At 41.5% G+C, this 14,251-nt stretch overlaps 1 protein-coding gene across 1 annotated transcript in view; it reads right to left on the bottom strand.

Moving 5' to 3' along the window:
- The window catches only part of kif21b (kinesin family member 21B), a 61,143-nt gene that overhangs the window by 35,314 nt on the left and 11,578 nt on the right, over window positions 1-14,251 (bottom strand). The window contains 3 exon segments of the mRNA XM_018677724.1: window positions 755-904; window positions 1,925-2,107; window positions 2,820-3,042. Of these exon segments, the coding sequence (XP_018533240.1) occupies window positions 755-904; window positions 1,925-2,107; window positions 2,820-3,042 (556 nt within the window).

Genomic DNA, 14,251 nt, shown 5'->3' with positions numbered 1-14,251 from the left:
TCCACAGCTGACCACATGCTGGTTTCTGAGAAGAACTTAATACCAGTGTCAGTGTATTTTATGAAGGTGAGAAACCACTCATTTAGATGACATGTTTTGAACTGCTTGTTCAAAAAGCTGTCCACCATTTAATTTCCTTCCCCCTCCTCTCCCCTTCCTCTCTCTCCCCTCTGTATCCATCACCTCCATACCTCTATCTCCTCCCTCACCCTCATTTGACATTTTCTCTCTTCTCTCCCACAGGAGTGTCCATCTGTCTCCACTTGTCTCTCAGCTGTCTGAAGTGCTGGGAACGTGACGCACCAGGCTTAATGCAGCTGAGAGGAGAGAGGCACAACCTGCCTTGAATCTCGCAGTTTCTTCTCCTCCCTCTCTGCTTCCATTCAACAATTTACACGCATCCTTCTCTCTACTCTGTCGCCTGTTTTAAAAAGAAATCTGATAGTACCTCAAAGTTGTCACTGTATCGCCACCTGTCTCCTCTGTTAACCTCTTTGCCACTGGCTCGTCACATCTCCACTAACAGACGTTCCTCCTGCCCTCTTGACCCTGTCACATCCTCCTCCTTCCACACTGTCACTGATGATCAGTTCCCCTTATTGACAACCATTACTCACCCCTGGTACGTGCCTGCATTTAAAGCCAAACTTCATGCATATGATGTCAAAAAGCAAACTGGCCTCATCATGTAGCAATGACAACTACAGATGTCATACATAACGGCACAAAGGCCAGCACATGAACAGACACCCACCTCTTCCTCTGAGTGTACCAGTCTGGATGTGACTCCAGTGGTGTAGATGCTGCCACTAGCATCCTCGTGGATCTTGATGTTGGACTTCCTGCTCCGGCTTTCTGGATCTCTGGCTCCATCGAATAAGTCCAGGATCTCTTCATTATACAACTATAATAAACAAGAGACACAATGCACATTAACAAATATACAATTTATACATCCCCAGCAACTGGGGCAATACTCAACTTTACTCACACCATCAACTTTTGAGCAGATTCTTATGTTCTCTGTTTCTCACAGTGCTGTGTCTTATTTACACACAGCTCTGTAGCCTGAGAGGTCAGCGAATGACCTCTCAAAAACCAATGAGGGCAAGGGTCACAGAGGTCAGCTGAAAGCTCAGCTGTTCCCACCTATTGCCAAACATACACAAACACACACAACCTCTCATACACACACATACACGCACACCCATCTGTTTACCATCAACAGAGATAACCTTTTGACCTGAAATTGTACAAAAACACACTAATAATAGAGACCAGGACAGACAGAAAAAAAGAGATAAAGCTAGAAAGAAAAATGACATTGGTTTTTGTATTAGAATTATTATAAAAGAATAATTTATTTAAGTAATCATATCTTACATACACCCACATATACAATCGCCTTCCCTCTAAAGACAGCCCAAACATTCGCCTGCCAGAAACCTCTGGAGGAAATCATTACTTGTCATATTATCTTATTGCTCCTACACAAGTATCCCACCCTCCCTCTTCCTCCCTCACTCTTATCCATCTTCTACCCCACAGTGATGAGGAATAATGTCAGAGGTAATGGCCAACATTAATCAGGTCCAACAAAGCACAAGCAGACATTCCTGCCCATCTGTCATCAGGTTGTCACTTCCTGTTTGTGGAAGAGGGGGCTGATCCCCTCGTCTCCCTGTTTTGCCCCATCTGGTTAGTGTTAATATGGACCAACATCCCAGCATACACACATGCGCGCACACACACACACACACACACACACACACACACACACACACACACACACATATACATACAGATGCACATTTGCAAGCAAGAATATCAATACAGTGCTGCAAAAACATGAGAACAAGCGAGAATATGTTGTAGCGTGGTTGTACATGTGCTGTACATCCCTACATATGTGTATGTTGCCCACCTCTAGAAACTGGGCGCTGACTTTGAACTCGGGTGGCTGGGTACCAGCCTCCTGGGCGCGGACCCTCTTGTTCTTGATTCCTTCAAACAGCTGGTGGACAGCCCGCGGGATGATACCCTGCTCCTGCTGGGTCAGGCTAACGTCGAAGCCTGTCCCCATGGTGTAGGTCTTTCCAGAACCCGTCTGCAACACATTTCATCTACCACAATCAGATCTTTGAACCTCTAAAGACTGTAAACTTAATAAACAAGAAGTAGTAAAGCTTATATATGCATATGAAAATTGCTTTGTCACAATCAGTTTTCCAGTAAGGACTAGACACACAGATGGCCAGCCTCCGAAAGGATAAGAGCTCACAACAAATGTAAAAACAGCAAATACAGCCACACAATATTTTACACAATTCTTAGAAAAGATTCAAGATGCATTACTAGAGTCAGGAACTACATCGATATGTGTTTTAATTTACTCTATTTATTTGTATTTTGAAGCTCCAAGCTTGACATCAGGAATAAAGAAAACATATATTGTTGTTTTTCCAAGATAGCTCTGGAAGTCTGGATTAAATGCCCACTGGGACTATCTTAACTGTTATGTTTACCATCTGTCAGATTCATCCAAATAATTTAGCATATACAGTATATCCCCTACAGCAGTGAGAGGGGAATTCAGGCTGCTTCTATGTTTGTCCGCCCCCCCCCAACCTCACTGTAAGCTTAAGCGTTTGTCTGCATTGCCCATGCTAACAGTGGCTGTGTAGTAACAGCAAAAACATACATATAGCACATTTAGAAAAAAAACAACAGATAAATAACCACAAAAACTATGCAACTCGATTTCATTAATTCATCATAAAGAAATCCCTTGTATTAGGATCCAAGCAACACTGTCATACCTGACCATAGGCAAACACAGTGGCGTTGTAGCCCTCGAAGCAGCCCTCGATGAGCTTGTACACACAGGCCTGGTAGATGTTGTGCTGCTCTGAGTCGATGTCAAACACAAAGTCATAGGTGAAGGCTTTGTCCTTTCCCAGCAGGACCTGTGGTTCTCCAGGTGTGACCATCGTGCACACGTGGCAGCCTTCTATCTTCTCCTTGGCCATCTGAGGACGAATCCTGTGAGGAGACGACAGAAGACGCAGACGTAAATGATACAATTATAAATTAAAATGTGTAAAATGAGTGCTGTCACACAACTCAGCAGATAAGCCACTAACTGTGACTGCCTGAAGTGTTTTAAGTTTATGCACTGTGTATATGAAGCATGACAATCTGATAATCTGATAATCTGATCCACAGGCTACACATGTTCCCCTTTGACCTCAACCAAGACTATGAAATAATAAATCTAAACATCTAAACATAACCTTAAAAAAAACACCATTTGCTTTATTCTAATAGACATTTAACCAAAAACAGCTCAGGAAAATTAAATCTCAACTAAACTGTATTGTGTTTTCTGACATCAAGGACATTCTGACATTCTTTCACTTCACCATGAAACTGGGTTGCCATGCCATTGTAGTTGTTGTGAAACCAAGCTTCCTACATGCTTTGAAAGTGTGATCCTCAAAACAGACATACCCTGCAAATTTAGCATGGCACTAATGCTGTTTAACACTATAAGACCATTTTTAAATAAGGAACAGAACAAAAGATTCTATCCTCTGTATTTCACGCATTCTTCTTATTCTTCTTCATATCAAAACCTGGAAAATGACATGATTTCTCTTTATTATTTGGTGAGCCTTAAAAACGTCTTCAGGATGGCTGAAATTAAAAGAAAATTAAGTGTCTCTGCCACTAAGAGGAGCAGAATGTGTGTGGTTGAGATGGCTAAAACTTCTACTTATTTTGATGATATATATTTTTTTCTTTTTGCCTTTATTAGATAGTAGACAGTAAAGAGGTAGACAGGAGGGGAGGGGGGTCCGGCCAGTTGGGAGTCAAACCGCAGACCTACTGTTTAAGGCATATGCACCCTAACCATTCTGCCATCGGGTTGCCCCCAATGCACACTTATTTCATAGTAACCCTATAATATTCTACATTTACTACAGTCAAGCATGAAAATATAAGTCATATAATGCACCACCCTCAGTCATGGGTTTATGCCAAGCCACCGAAAGGGTCAATAAAATGAAGCTTCCCTTTGACTGACTGGTAGAGGAAAGTGAAGCAGACTTGCTCAAATTTGTGGCCTGATACACAAAAGGCAAACAAAGCATTCAGACTACTTTGTGGGATGGAACTAAACAGAAATCTGTTAACAGAAGAACAGGCCCCGAGGACAAAACACATACATCAACAGCACCACACTTGTTTGTGCTACTGATTTAAAAAGTCACAGAACGTGTAGAAAATGAGCAATGAGGCATAAAAGGGGCAGTTCTGAGAAAAAGTAGTTCAAGTGCAAGTAGGGCCACTGATGATGATAAGGCAGGCTGTAGCTCATAAGTCATCATTACAGTGGCTGGTAATCCTGCTGCATGGGACTCACAGTTCTGATGGGCTTTCCATCCTGACAGGTAGTTCACTGCAGTTAATTGCTTTTCACCTGACATCCCAGTTGTAAAATAATCCCTGATTAGATGACTCCAAAGGAAAGCAGCCACTGCGCAACATCTCTGAACTCACTGACAGAATGAGGGCCAAGTGTTTAAATTTAGGATCATTTTAACTTGTTTGCCAGCAGAGAGGCAAAGCCTCGCAGGCAAGACGGATGGCTGATTAATGGAGATGTGGCTGTTAAAGAGGTGACACTTTTTACTTTGCTTGTGCTGCAGTGCTGGTTAATTGCGTGAAGACTGAGGGTCTGACGTTGCTCCCCCATAAAGCAATGTACATAAAGTAGAAGAACTGTCGCACAGCCCTGTGTTAATCTTAGGCTTTCAGAGGGACAATGTGGACATAGCGGGGAGGTAATCACTTTAAGCTGCGGAAAAAGCCATGAGCAAGCAGTATTGGAGCACCGGGTCCACCTCTCCACATGCTCAACCCCCCCCTGGTTCAATCTTCAGGGGATGCAAATCAACTCCCCCGCACACTGAGACCATAGTAGAAACTCCCTTTGGGATGCTGCAACAAAGACACACACAAGCATACTGAATAAAGCCATTACAAAGCAAGAGAAATCCCCAACAACCCCATACAGCTGCTGAAGGGATAGTGGGCACGCCACAAAGACACACACACAGTTCAAAAACAACCTACTGTACTATCTTCAATACACACATGGTTCCTCTCTCAAGCGTGCATTGAAAACCACACCCACCACAAACACTCACAGTAATCCCGTCACCACACATTGTTACGGTGCTACAGACACACACACACACACACACACACACACACACACTCACAGAACTGACGACAGCACTTTTTTTTACCCCTCTTTCAGGCCTTGATGGGGTCTTCCAGGAAAGAATTAAAAGACATTAGAGTAGTGCAATTCAGCAGCAGCACACACTAACACAGACCACCTAATGACAGACGGTGTGACACAGAAAGCAGCTTGCAGACAGATGACTCCCAGGTGTGACCCTGACACTGAGGTTAATGTATCTAAAACCACAGGTCCCATATGAGTGCTGTTTAAGCCAATTATTAACATAAATTTGATGTGGCAGAGGAGGAGTGTGTTGGCTCTGCACAATGGACTGTGTGTGTGTGTGTATGAGCTGCAGCTGTACCATGAAAAGGGTTCATGGTCATTCTTCTGTCCTTTTTTCTCTGTTTACACTCAACTTTCGAGAGCAATATTTATAGGTCAGATATGTCAGCTGTAACACCTGACAAGGGACATTGAAAAGCTTGAAAGAAAGAAAGAAAGAAAAACACTTATATACAGTATGTAGATTACATTAAGGGATGGCAATGGGTCAAATATACAGACTGGGAATATATAACACATTCATCACCTCCACTTATTCAGAACCTCTGGCTCTGAGACAACACATTTTTGCAATAGTCAGTGCTTCCCCCATTAAGATAATTAACTTTTCATCATCACTTACATTTAAAAAAAGAACATCCAAGCAAAACTTTGTATATTTCATCTTGCCAGGTCATCAGAGTACAGTAAGTGCATTTCTGTCTCTACCTCCCATTGTCTCACATTGACCAGTCACTCACTGACTCACTGGGCAGACACGTCTCTGCTGAGCCCGTCAGGATTAGTCTCTGCTGTCCAACCTCTGATAGAGTACACTCATTGTGCATTGTTTGTCAAATAACGTGTGGTTTACATTTGGTTTTATTTCTCAAGCACTCCATATAGAGAAGGACAAGGTCATTTTGGCGGCTTTGGTTTGGCTGTGATCACTTATTTTTGGTTTGTTTGCCGTGGTAGCCGTGGTAAACAGGGGTTATTAAGTGTCTTTCTTTGTATATTAAGAATTTGATGAAAACATTTCATGTGTGGTGCCTCTGGTAAGATTTTGTTCACTTTGCCATATTTCAACTTCTTCGGAAGAATCCACACATCCCATCTATATAAAGAAATATTTCTAGGGCTGATGAGCTGAACAACACAAATGGTAGCAAATCAACAAGTCTGATAATCAATTATTCTTTGAGGTAGTTTATCAAGAAACTTCCGAGCTTTAGTTGGTTACAATTTCTCAAATCTACAAAACTGTGATGGCACATTTTTCACAGTTTTCTAACATCTTATACATTAACAAATGAATCAATCAGTCAAAAGAGTTATAGAACGATTAAACAGTAATGAGGATACTTAATGGCTGCTGCCCAAAATGTTATATAACTGAACATCTGTGTTGAGATTTTATGCTCGACACGTTTCCTCTCAGTGTCCTCTCTGTCTTTTCCTCTACCGTCAGATAGAAGGAATAAACACTGCCAGAAAAAGACCAGTGTGGGTGAATGCAGGAAAGTCTTGACGAGATCCGCATCAAATGAGAAAAGATAAACATGTCTGACACACACAAGCAACACACACATATATACAAAGAGGACACAAAAACAACAATGACAGCCTATCACCATGGGGGGAAGAAATGGAACAGCTATAAATAATCAATCCACACACACACACACACACACACACACACACACATAATCACACCACAGCTCAGCTGGATGAACATTTAAGCCAGCTGCACCAACAAAAGATCAGATCTATAACATTGATCGGAGAAGCAAACACACACACACACACACACACACACACACACACTAAAAGACATTTAGCAGCTATAAATAGACCATGACACCATGATTAAATGTTTGAATGGGACAGAGGCATAGAGACAAACACAGAGGAGCAGGTTGTGGATCCCTGATGCGGCAAATTAAGGCGTCTATCTCTTCTCATCTTTGCACACTAATAGGAAAGTGGTTTAGATACCCTGGGGACTAAACACAGACTCTCATAGAACCAATACACACACACATACACACACACACACACTCTCTCTCACGCACCTGTACCACTAACCCTCTACACATAAATTCTTTATACACAGATAAATGTGAGGTACAAACATGAGGTCTTCAATGTTTTGTCAGAATCCCCAAACCTAGTTCTGTCAGACACAAACAAACAACGCCCAGAAACTCAGAAAACTCATTATCCACAAGCTCTGAGGGGATTCACTAAGTACAATAATTATCAGACCCAATAATACTAATTAGAACCAGACTCAGAAAAAAATAAAAAAAGCAAACAAACACACACGAGCGCAGAGCAATTGCCATATCAAACCCTGATAGCAGCAAAAGTCATTGATGCGTGACTTGAGAGTGAAGTAATCTGCAACACGAGGGAGGCAGAGGACAGAATACTGAGCACTGTCCTCAAGACCTTTCTGACATTTACAGCATCCTTCGTCAGATTCCTGCCTTTGAAATCATAAAAGGCTTTCATACTTATTTCAAAATGATTAAGAAGTGAACAAACAAAAGATGGATGGTGAAATCATCTGTTAGCCTCTGAAAGCTTAGTACACTGAAATGTGTAAAATGTGTCATATCAAGTGTAAAAAACTGTCACGCATCAAATGTTGGCATCAGATGCATCACATTTTGAAATGATCTAAATTCTTGTATGGTTGCTTACATCAATACAGTCTTAAAATTTTTGAGAAAAAAAGTTGTGTTATAATGAGAAAACCCATTATATTACAAATAAGTCAAAATCTTGTCTTTATGGAAAAAGTAACTGTAAGACATCAGTGTAAGTCATCTTAAAAAAAAAAAAAGTCCACACAAAATCTGAATTGTAAGATAAGAGTCCTAAAATTTTAAGAAACAAGTCATAAGAGAGGACAAAAAGCCTTGTGCTTAACAGCTTTGTCATGGTGCTCTCTCGCCATACAGTAAAAAAGTCTTTTGTGCAACAATATTTTCACTTTTCACACACTCTCTCACCCACAAACACACACACACTATGAATGCTCACAGAAATAGAGAGTCTTAGTCTAGGTTCCAGGTTTTTTCCCCCTCAGCTGGCACACTTTAGGAGGGCCCAGTTTCCTTGGGAACTGCACAAACTGCTCAGAGACTCCTAATGTGCAGTGACTGCATGTGTGTGTGAGCATATGTTTGTATTTACAACAGTATAATGGTATTCTTCTCTTGGAGTTCAAATGGCAGATTACAAATGCTAATACCCAATCATTATACAGTAATCTTCACCTGAAACCCAACTGCTGACCTGTTATCCAATCACGGACCAGGAAATAGCCTGGACCAAATGCCAAGTCTGTTACCAACGAGCCCAGAGAAGCAATAAAATCAGGCCGTTGTGATTGTTGCCAATGACAGTGAGAGCCAGTAATGCCTGTATGTGTGGGTGTGTGTGCATTAATGTGTGTTTGTGTGCATGTTCATGTTCAGTCAACCTTCAAAGAAAAGGCCGGTGATAGCCAAAGAGCTCATTTCCCTAATGTAAACACTTGAGTAAAGACACAGTGCACACATACACACACAGAGACACACATAAAGAGACAGAGTTAATCGTATTCTCTTGAGCTGCGAGTGTTTCAGAGCTCTGTTGTCTCTCCTCTGGCACCGAGCCAGTGGAGGAAGCCAGCCACTGCCTCCATGTTTCCTTTAACTCTCTCCATTTATCAGCAGGCAACATCTACTCTCATCAAATTTCTCAATCATTTGAACAAGACCTCCTTTCCATCATCACTCCTCCGTCTTTCCCTGTTATTTGTTATCTTTTTAGCTTCATCATCACTGCACAGGAAAACATCATTTAGGCTCCTCTTTTGTTTTGTGAGCTCTTGTTCTCATCCTCACACCTCTGCCTGTTTTGCAGCCCTCCCTCGGTTTGCTGCCAGTGAAAACAGACTAGCGGGACAAAAGCTTGAATGACAGAAGCAGTGGAGGGGGCCTGTTCCATTTCCTTTTTTTTCTTCCTGATAACAGCAGAGACTAATCGCCACTGTGGACTTTTCCTCGTTGCCGCACTTCCTCCCCCCTCTGGCTCTCTTTCTTTCTATCAATCAAATATCGCCTCCATAATGGAAAAACAAATATCCATCATTTGGTGTGAGACACCCACATATTGTGTCTGTTCCTTAACAACTGTTTTAACTGCAAACACACAGTCACCCCACCCCATCACAAAGCAGATCCAATAGGTGTTGAAAGACGACTCAACAATCAGTCTGCCATCCAGGAGAGGCGTGCTGACAGGTAGAAAACAGAAGCTCTACAGGTGACTTACGGTGCTGTAAAGACACTGATCAGTGGAAAAGGACAGAACATACTGTAGGAAACCATGTCACATACATATGGATGTGTGAAGCAGATGAATGCAATCAAGCAGCACTCTGTGTTGACGTAAGTGTGTCTGCATACAAAAGACTGATTTGCCAAAGCCAACTGCAGCGAGGATGACGGCATCGACATGTTTTTAAGCATTAAAGCTGCACATATTTTTTTTAAATTAGCATCCTTGTGGGTTTCCTCTGGTCTACATAGTGCTTTAGGGTCTTTCAGGTCATTGATTTAGTTTAACTGCCTACACCTTTATTGTTTTGGGTCAGTCTCTCAGCTGTCATCGGCATTGCTTCCATATTACAAACAGAACAAGCTATGACAAACCCACTGCACGCTACCTGCCAAGCACCAAAAAGCAAACGGTTTGTGACTAGCTAGTTAACATACTGGAGCATTTAGTAGCAAAAGACCCAAATGTTTCCCTCAGGAGCTAGCGGAGACTGAAAATACAGCTAAACAGTTTCGCCAAGTGAATAGACACATAACTATAAGTGAATTTTATTATTTACCCACATCTGCTGGGTGAATACAGGACTGACTGTTTGCCAAAATGTTAGCCATATGATAATTTTAGGGTGAAAATACTGTATGTCAGTGCTTGTTGCACTGCCCTCTACAAAAATCAATGAATTAAAGATTGTATGTACGATCTTTGTTTAAAAAGAATCTTGTTTGTTTAATCTCAAAAAGGCAAACTGCAGCCAAATGTTTGCATGAATTCAAAACAGATCTCTGTACCACTGCTTACAGGAATAACATTGTTTTGGTTCAAACATGTGTGGAACCAATGGTTTTTTTTCCCAGATTCACAGATGCACTGCTCCTGTAACCTAAAATCAAACCCTGCCCCATGTTGATGCCCTCCTCTACCCTGTCTTCTCCACATGGGCTGACAAAATAGGAGGTGGTAAGACTGATTGTAATATCCCCCTATTGTCATCACACTCATTAATAACCACTCAGGAGAGAGACCAGTGTAAAACCTGTCATCACATCCTCTGCTACTCTGCCTCTCACACACACCTCATTTCCTTTGTATAATGAGTGTTGGTTTGACGAGGTGCTCAAGCGGTGACCACTCTCTTCTAAATACAGAAGCTGCAGCAACCATTACACAATGCTGTCAGACAACTTATCATTGCTGCAAAACAAGGGAGGCAGAATGGACGACAAGCAGGAAAAAACTATGTACTTTGTATAGTCATCATTAAGTTAATGGATGTCAGCCTCAAGCACTTATGTTATTAAGTCCTCATGATTGAGGATCTTGATTGTCAGAGGAAAAAAATATTCTATTTCTCCACAAATACTTCTGAGAAAATGTGTTATGCGAGTTAAACAAGGATATCAAAGTCATCTTTAATTATTCTTCTAAAGAACATTAACTGAGCTAAAAGGTGTTGCCCTCTAATTCCAAGCCTGCCGGTGCATGTCAGTGGTATCCAAGTGGTTTTCCGAACTGCTTCAGGATGCATTCCCGCTGATTCCTCTACACAACAGCCCCACCACACTATGAGCTACCAGGGTGTTGTCTCCACAAACACGCACCACAGGCTCGATTTCTTGTAAAACCCTAACAGCACTTTGCCACGAAATAATGCACAAACATTTACAGCAGCCTCCTCCATTTATCAAACGAGCCACTCAAATTGATCCTACGATTAACGAGAATATGAAATTGCTGCTTGAGCTGCTGCCAAATTAAAAGCTGTGCATATTTCTAGGCGTTCAGCTCACTGTGCCCAGTTGTACATGAAAGCCATCTTAACAGACATTTAAAAGAGAAATTCTTGAATTAGTTTTTATCTGTTTTACCCCGATTTTTCATAATTTTCCCAGTTTTCTCTCAGTTTGAAATGCCTTGTTCAGCTTCTGTCACAACTAACTGCACCACTTGCCTGTTAAGCTTACAGACATGAGCTACCTCTGTGAACCATGGTGCCGCCAGCTGCATCTTTTCACCTGGGAGGACAGATCTCATCAGAGGTAAAACTATCAAGAATCGAAAAACAATACTAAAGTGATTAAATCACAATCATATTACACACAGCCAAATCATGTTAAATGCCAGTGGGTCATTGATTACCATCGTTTTTTTGTGATAAATACCAAAGTTCCTCTTATTTTACTTCTGTTTTCCAAACACACATAATGTTTACAACCTGATAAATACCAAATACAAGCCACACCTGTCAGAAACTTAATACAATAACAGCCTTGTAGCAGTATTTACTGAGCAGAACAAGCAGAAATGCCTTTCCCTTTCTGAGAGAGATTAACTTCACGCAATCAGCCCAACAGAGATTACATAAACAGGAGCACAGTGTCTCCATCTGGTTCTGTTCAGTTTGCTTGTACCAAACCTCCGATTAGTGCTTTGTCATTGTCGGAGTTCAGATTAGGATTAACCCAACTGACTCAGCCGAGCGTGCTTGCATGTGTGAGCTCACACAACAGACAGGGCTTTACCTAGCATCACCAGGTATGAGAATATGTCCTTTTCCTTACAGACAGAGGGAAACTGAAGCTAAAAATATGAGTAATACAAGCTGTCATAAAAAGAAGATAGAAAGGCGCACTGTCCTTGAAAGCATTTTATTCATTTCCAAGATTAGAAAGAGAAGGCAAATAGTCCAACTGAACTAAATGTCTAGTGCGTGTGTGTGTAACACACACACACTGTGCAGAGACAAACCCAGCTGTACTCTTATCACTGTCAGTGTGTGAGCACGTCCAGGTCATGTTCCCATAGCAACTGGGACAAGATAACTCAAGGCAGATCCCCAGAAAGAAGTTTACACCCATGAGGAAAATAATACTGTAAAAATAAAGAAACAGGAGCCATTTTTTTCCGTCTTTTTTTATCGGGAAACTACAGTTGCACTTCTTACTGGAAATGACCCCCAGTCTGGATCAATGGGCTAGAACCACTTTAGGACTCCCTTTATAATTTGCATTGTAGCAAATATCTTCTCTGTTAATGTAAGATAAGCCAGTAATTGAGGTGACTTTGCTGTCAGCAACAAATTTAAAGATCTCCTAATTCATTCAAGAGTTATGTTTTATTCTTTCAAATCCCTCATACATTTGGGAAAAGTGTAAGTGTTTGGTAGCTTTTGGAAGTGTCCTGGCAACACGTGATAGCAGCCTTTGTCGTACTATACACCTGATACACAACTTCTGAAAAGCTGTCGAGGTGGAGCTGATTAACGCTCTTTGAACCATTTATCTCTGGGTTTATCTCTCTTACTTTATCTGCCTTTTTCTTGTTCAGCTCTTAAAAGAGTCAAACAGAAAGACAGAGGGAGCAAGGGGGAAAGGGAAAATGAGAACAAGAACAAGAGAGGGGGGATAAAATGGCAATTCATGAAGATTGTCGCATGTTTGACATGAAAAGCCCTGAGAACTCAGGAAATTGGCTTGGCCTATTTTGGGTTAGGAGCTCTGGGCATATCAGTGACTGTGGGATGAAACGAGAGAGGCCCCCCCGAGGTGCAGCAGTATGGATGGAGGGGCAGCAGACCACTGGCTGCTAAGTTCAAAATTGGAAGAAAACCCACTTGACAAAATGAGTAACAAAAAAAAGTATGAACAAGAAGTGAAGAATGGAAGCACATTTTTTTGTGAAGATTATATGGCCAGTAGCACTCAAGAAAGGCTGATATTCACCCCTAGTTGACGATAATTTATCTTGTGGGAAACTCAAATATCTGAACCAAATTTCATGGCTGTAGTTGTGGAGACATTTCACAAATGTCAAAATGTCAACCTTCTGGTGGCATTAGTGGAAAATTCAGGATATCACCAAAGTCAGCAGAATTCATCCTCTGGAGACCATGAATTTCAGTACAAAATGGGAACCCATCTAATAATTACTGAGATATTAAAGTTATGAGCATGGCTTTAGGACACAAGCCCTATTGTGGCAAAGTCAAATCATAGTCTCTCCAACATTTTAAAATATCCCACCTAATTTATGTAATCACATACATCAAAAACAATTTTAGTACATAGTTAAGTGGTGCTTTGCATCCTAATTAGTCAGTGTACAGTAGTTTTGATGACATAGAGCTATCTTAAAACTCTCATTAAGCCTGTTAGTCAAAGTTATAATATTACCAACCACCTCTAATAAACAGAAGCACAATGCAACTGAAAGACACCACTTCTGATTATTGAGCTACATAGGCATTTCTGTCCTGCTGCCCATTTAATCAGTGCTCCCACTGATTCCCTGGATCAGCTGTCTGCACTGATTCCGCACATAAAACCGTCAACTGTCTCTCTCCCTCCGATCGATCTCATCTCTCCGTCTCCCTGTCCGCCCATCGCTCCATCCGTCACAATCTATCTAAGACACCTTTCCCATAACATCTATGCTCTTATAGTAATCAGCTGAGTATCTGTGCATGAGTGTTGTAACAACAGACACTCTCTCATAATGGGTTATGGAAGCAGGCCATTCCCTGCAAAATCTGTCTCTCGCTTCAGTCTCCAGTCCTCCACATGGGTCCGATATCACAGCAGGCTGACAGGCTGGTAGCCAAACACATACACACACACACAT

The sequence above is a fragment of the Lates calcarifer genome, linkage group LG12 (assembly GCF_001640805.2).
Source record: "Lates calcarifer isolate ASB-BC8 linkage group LG12, TLL_Latcal_v3, whole genome shotgun sequence".
In the NCBI taxonomy this organism is placed as follows: Eukaryota; Metazoa; Chordata; class Actinopteri; family Centropomidae; genus Lates; species Lates calcarifer.
This window is presented reverse-complemented; position numbering and strand designations above follow the sequence as displayed.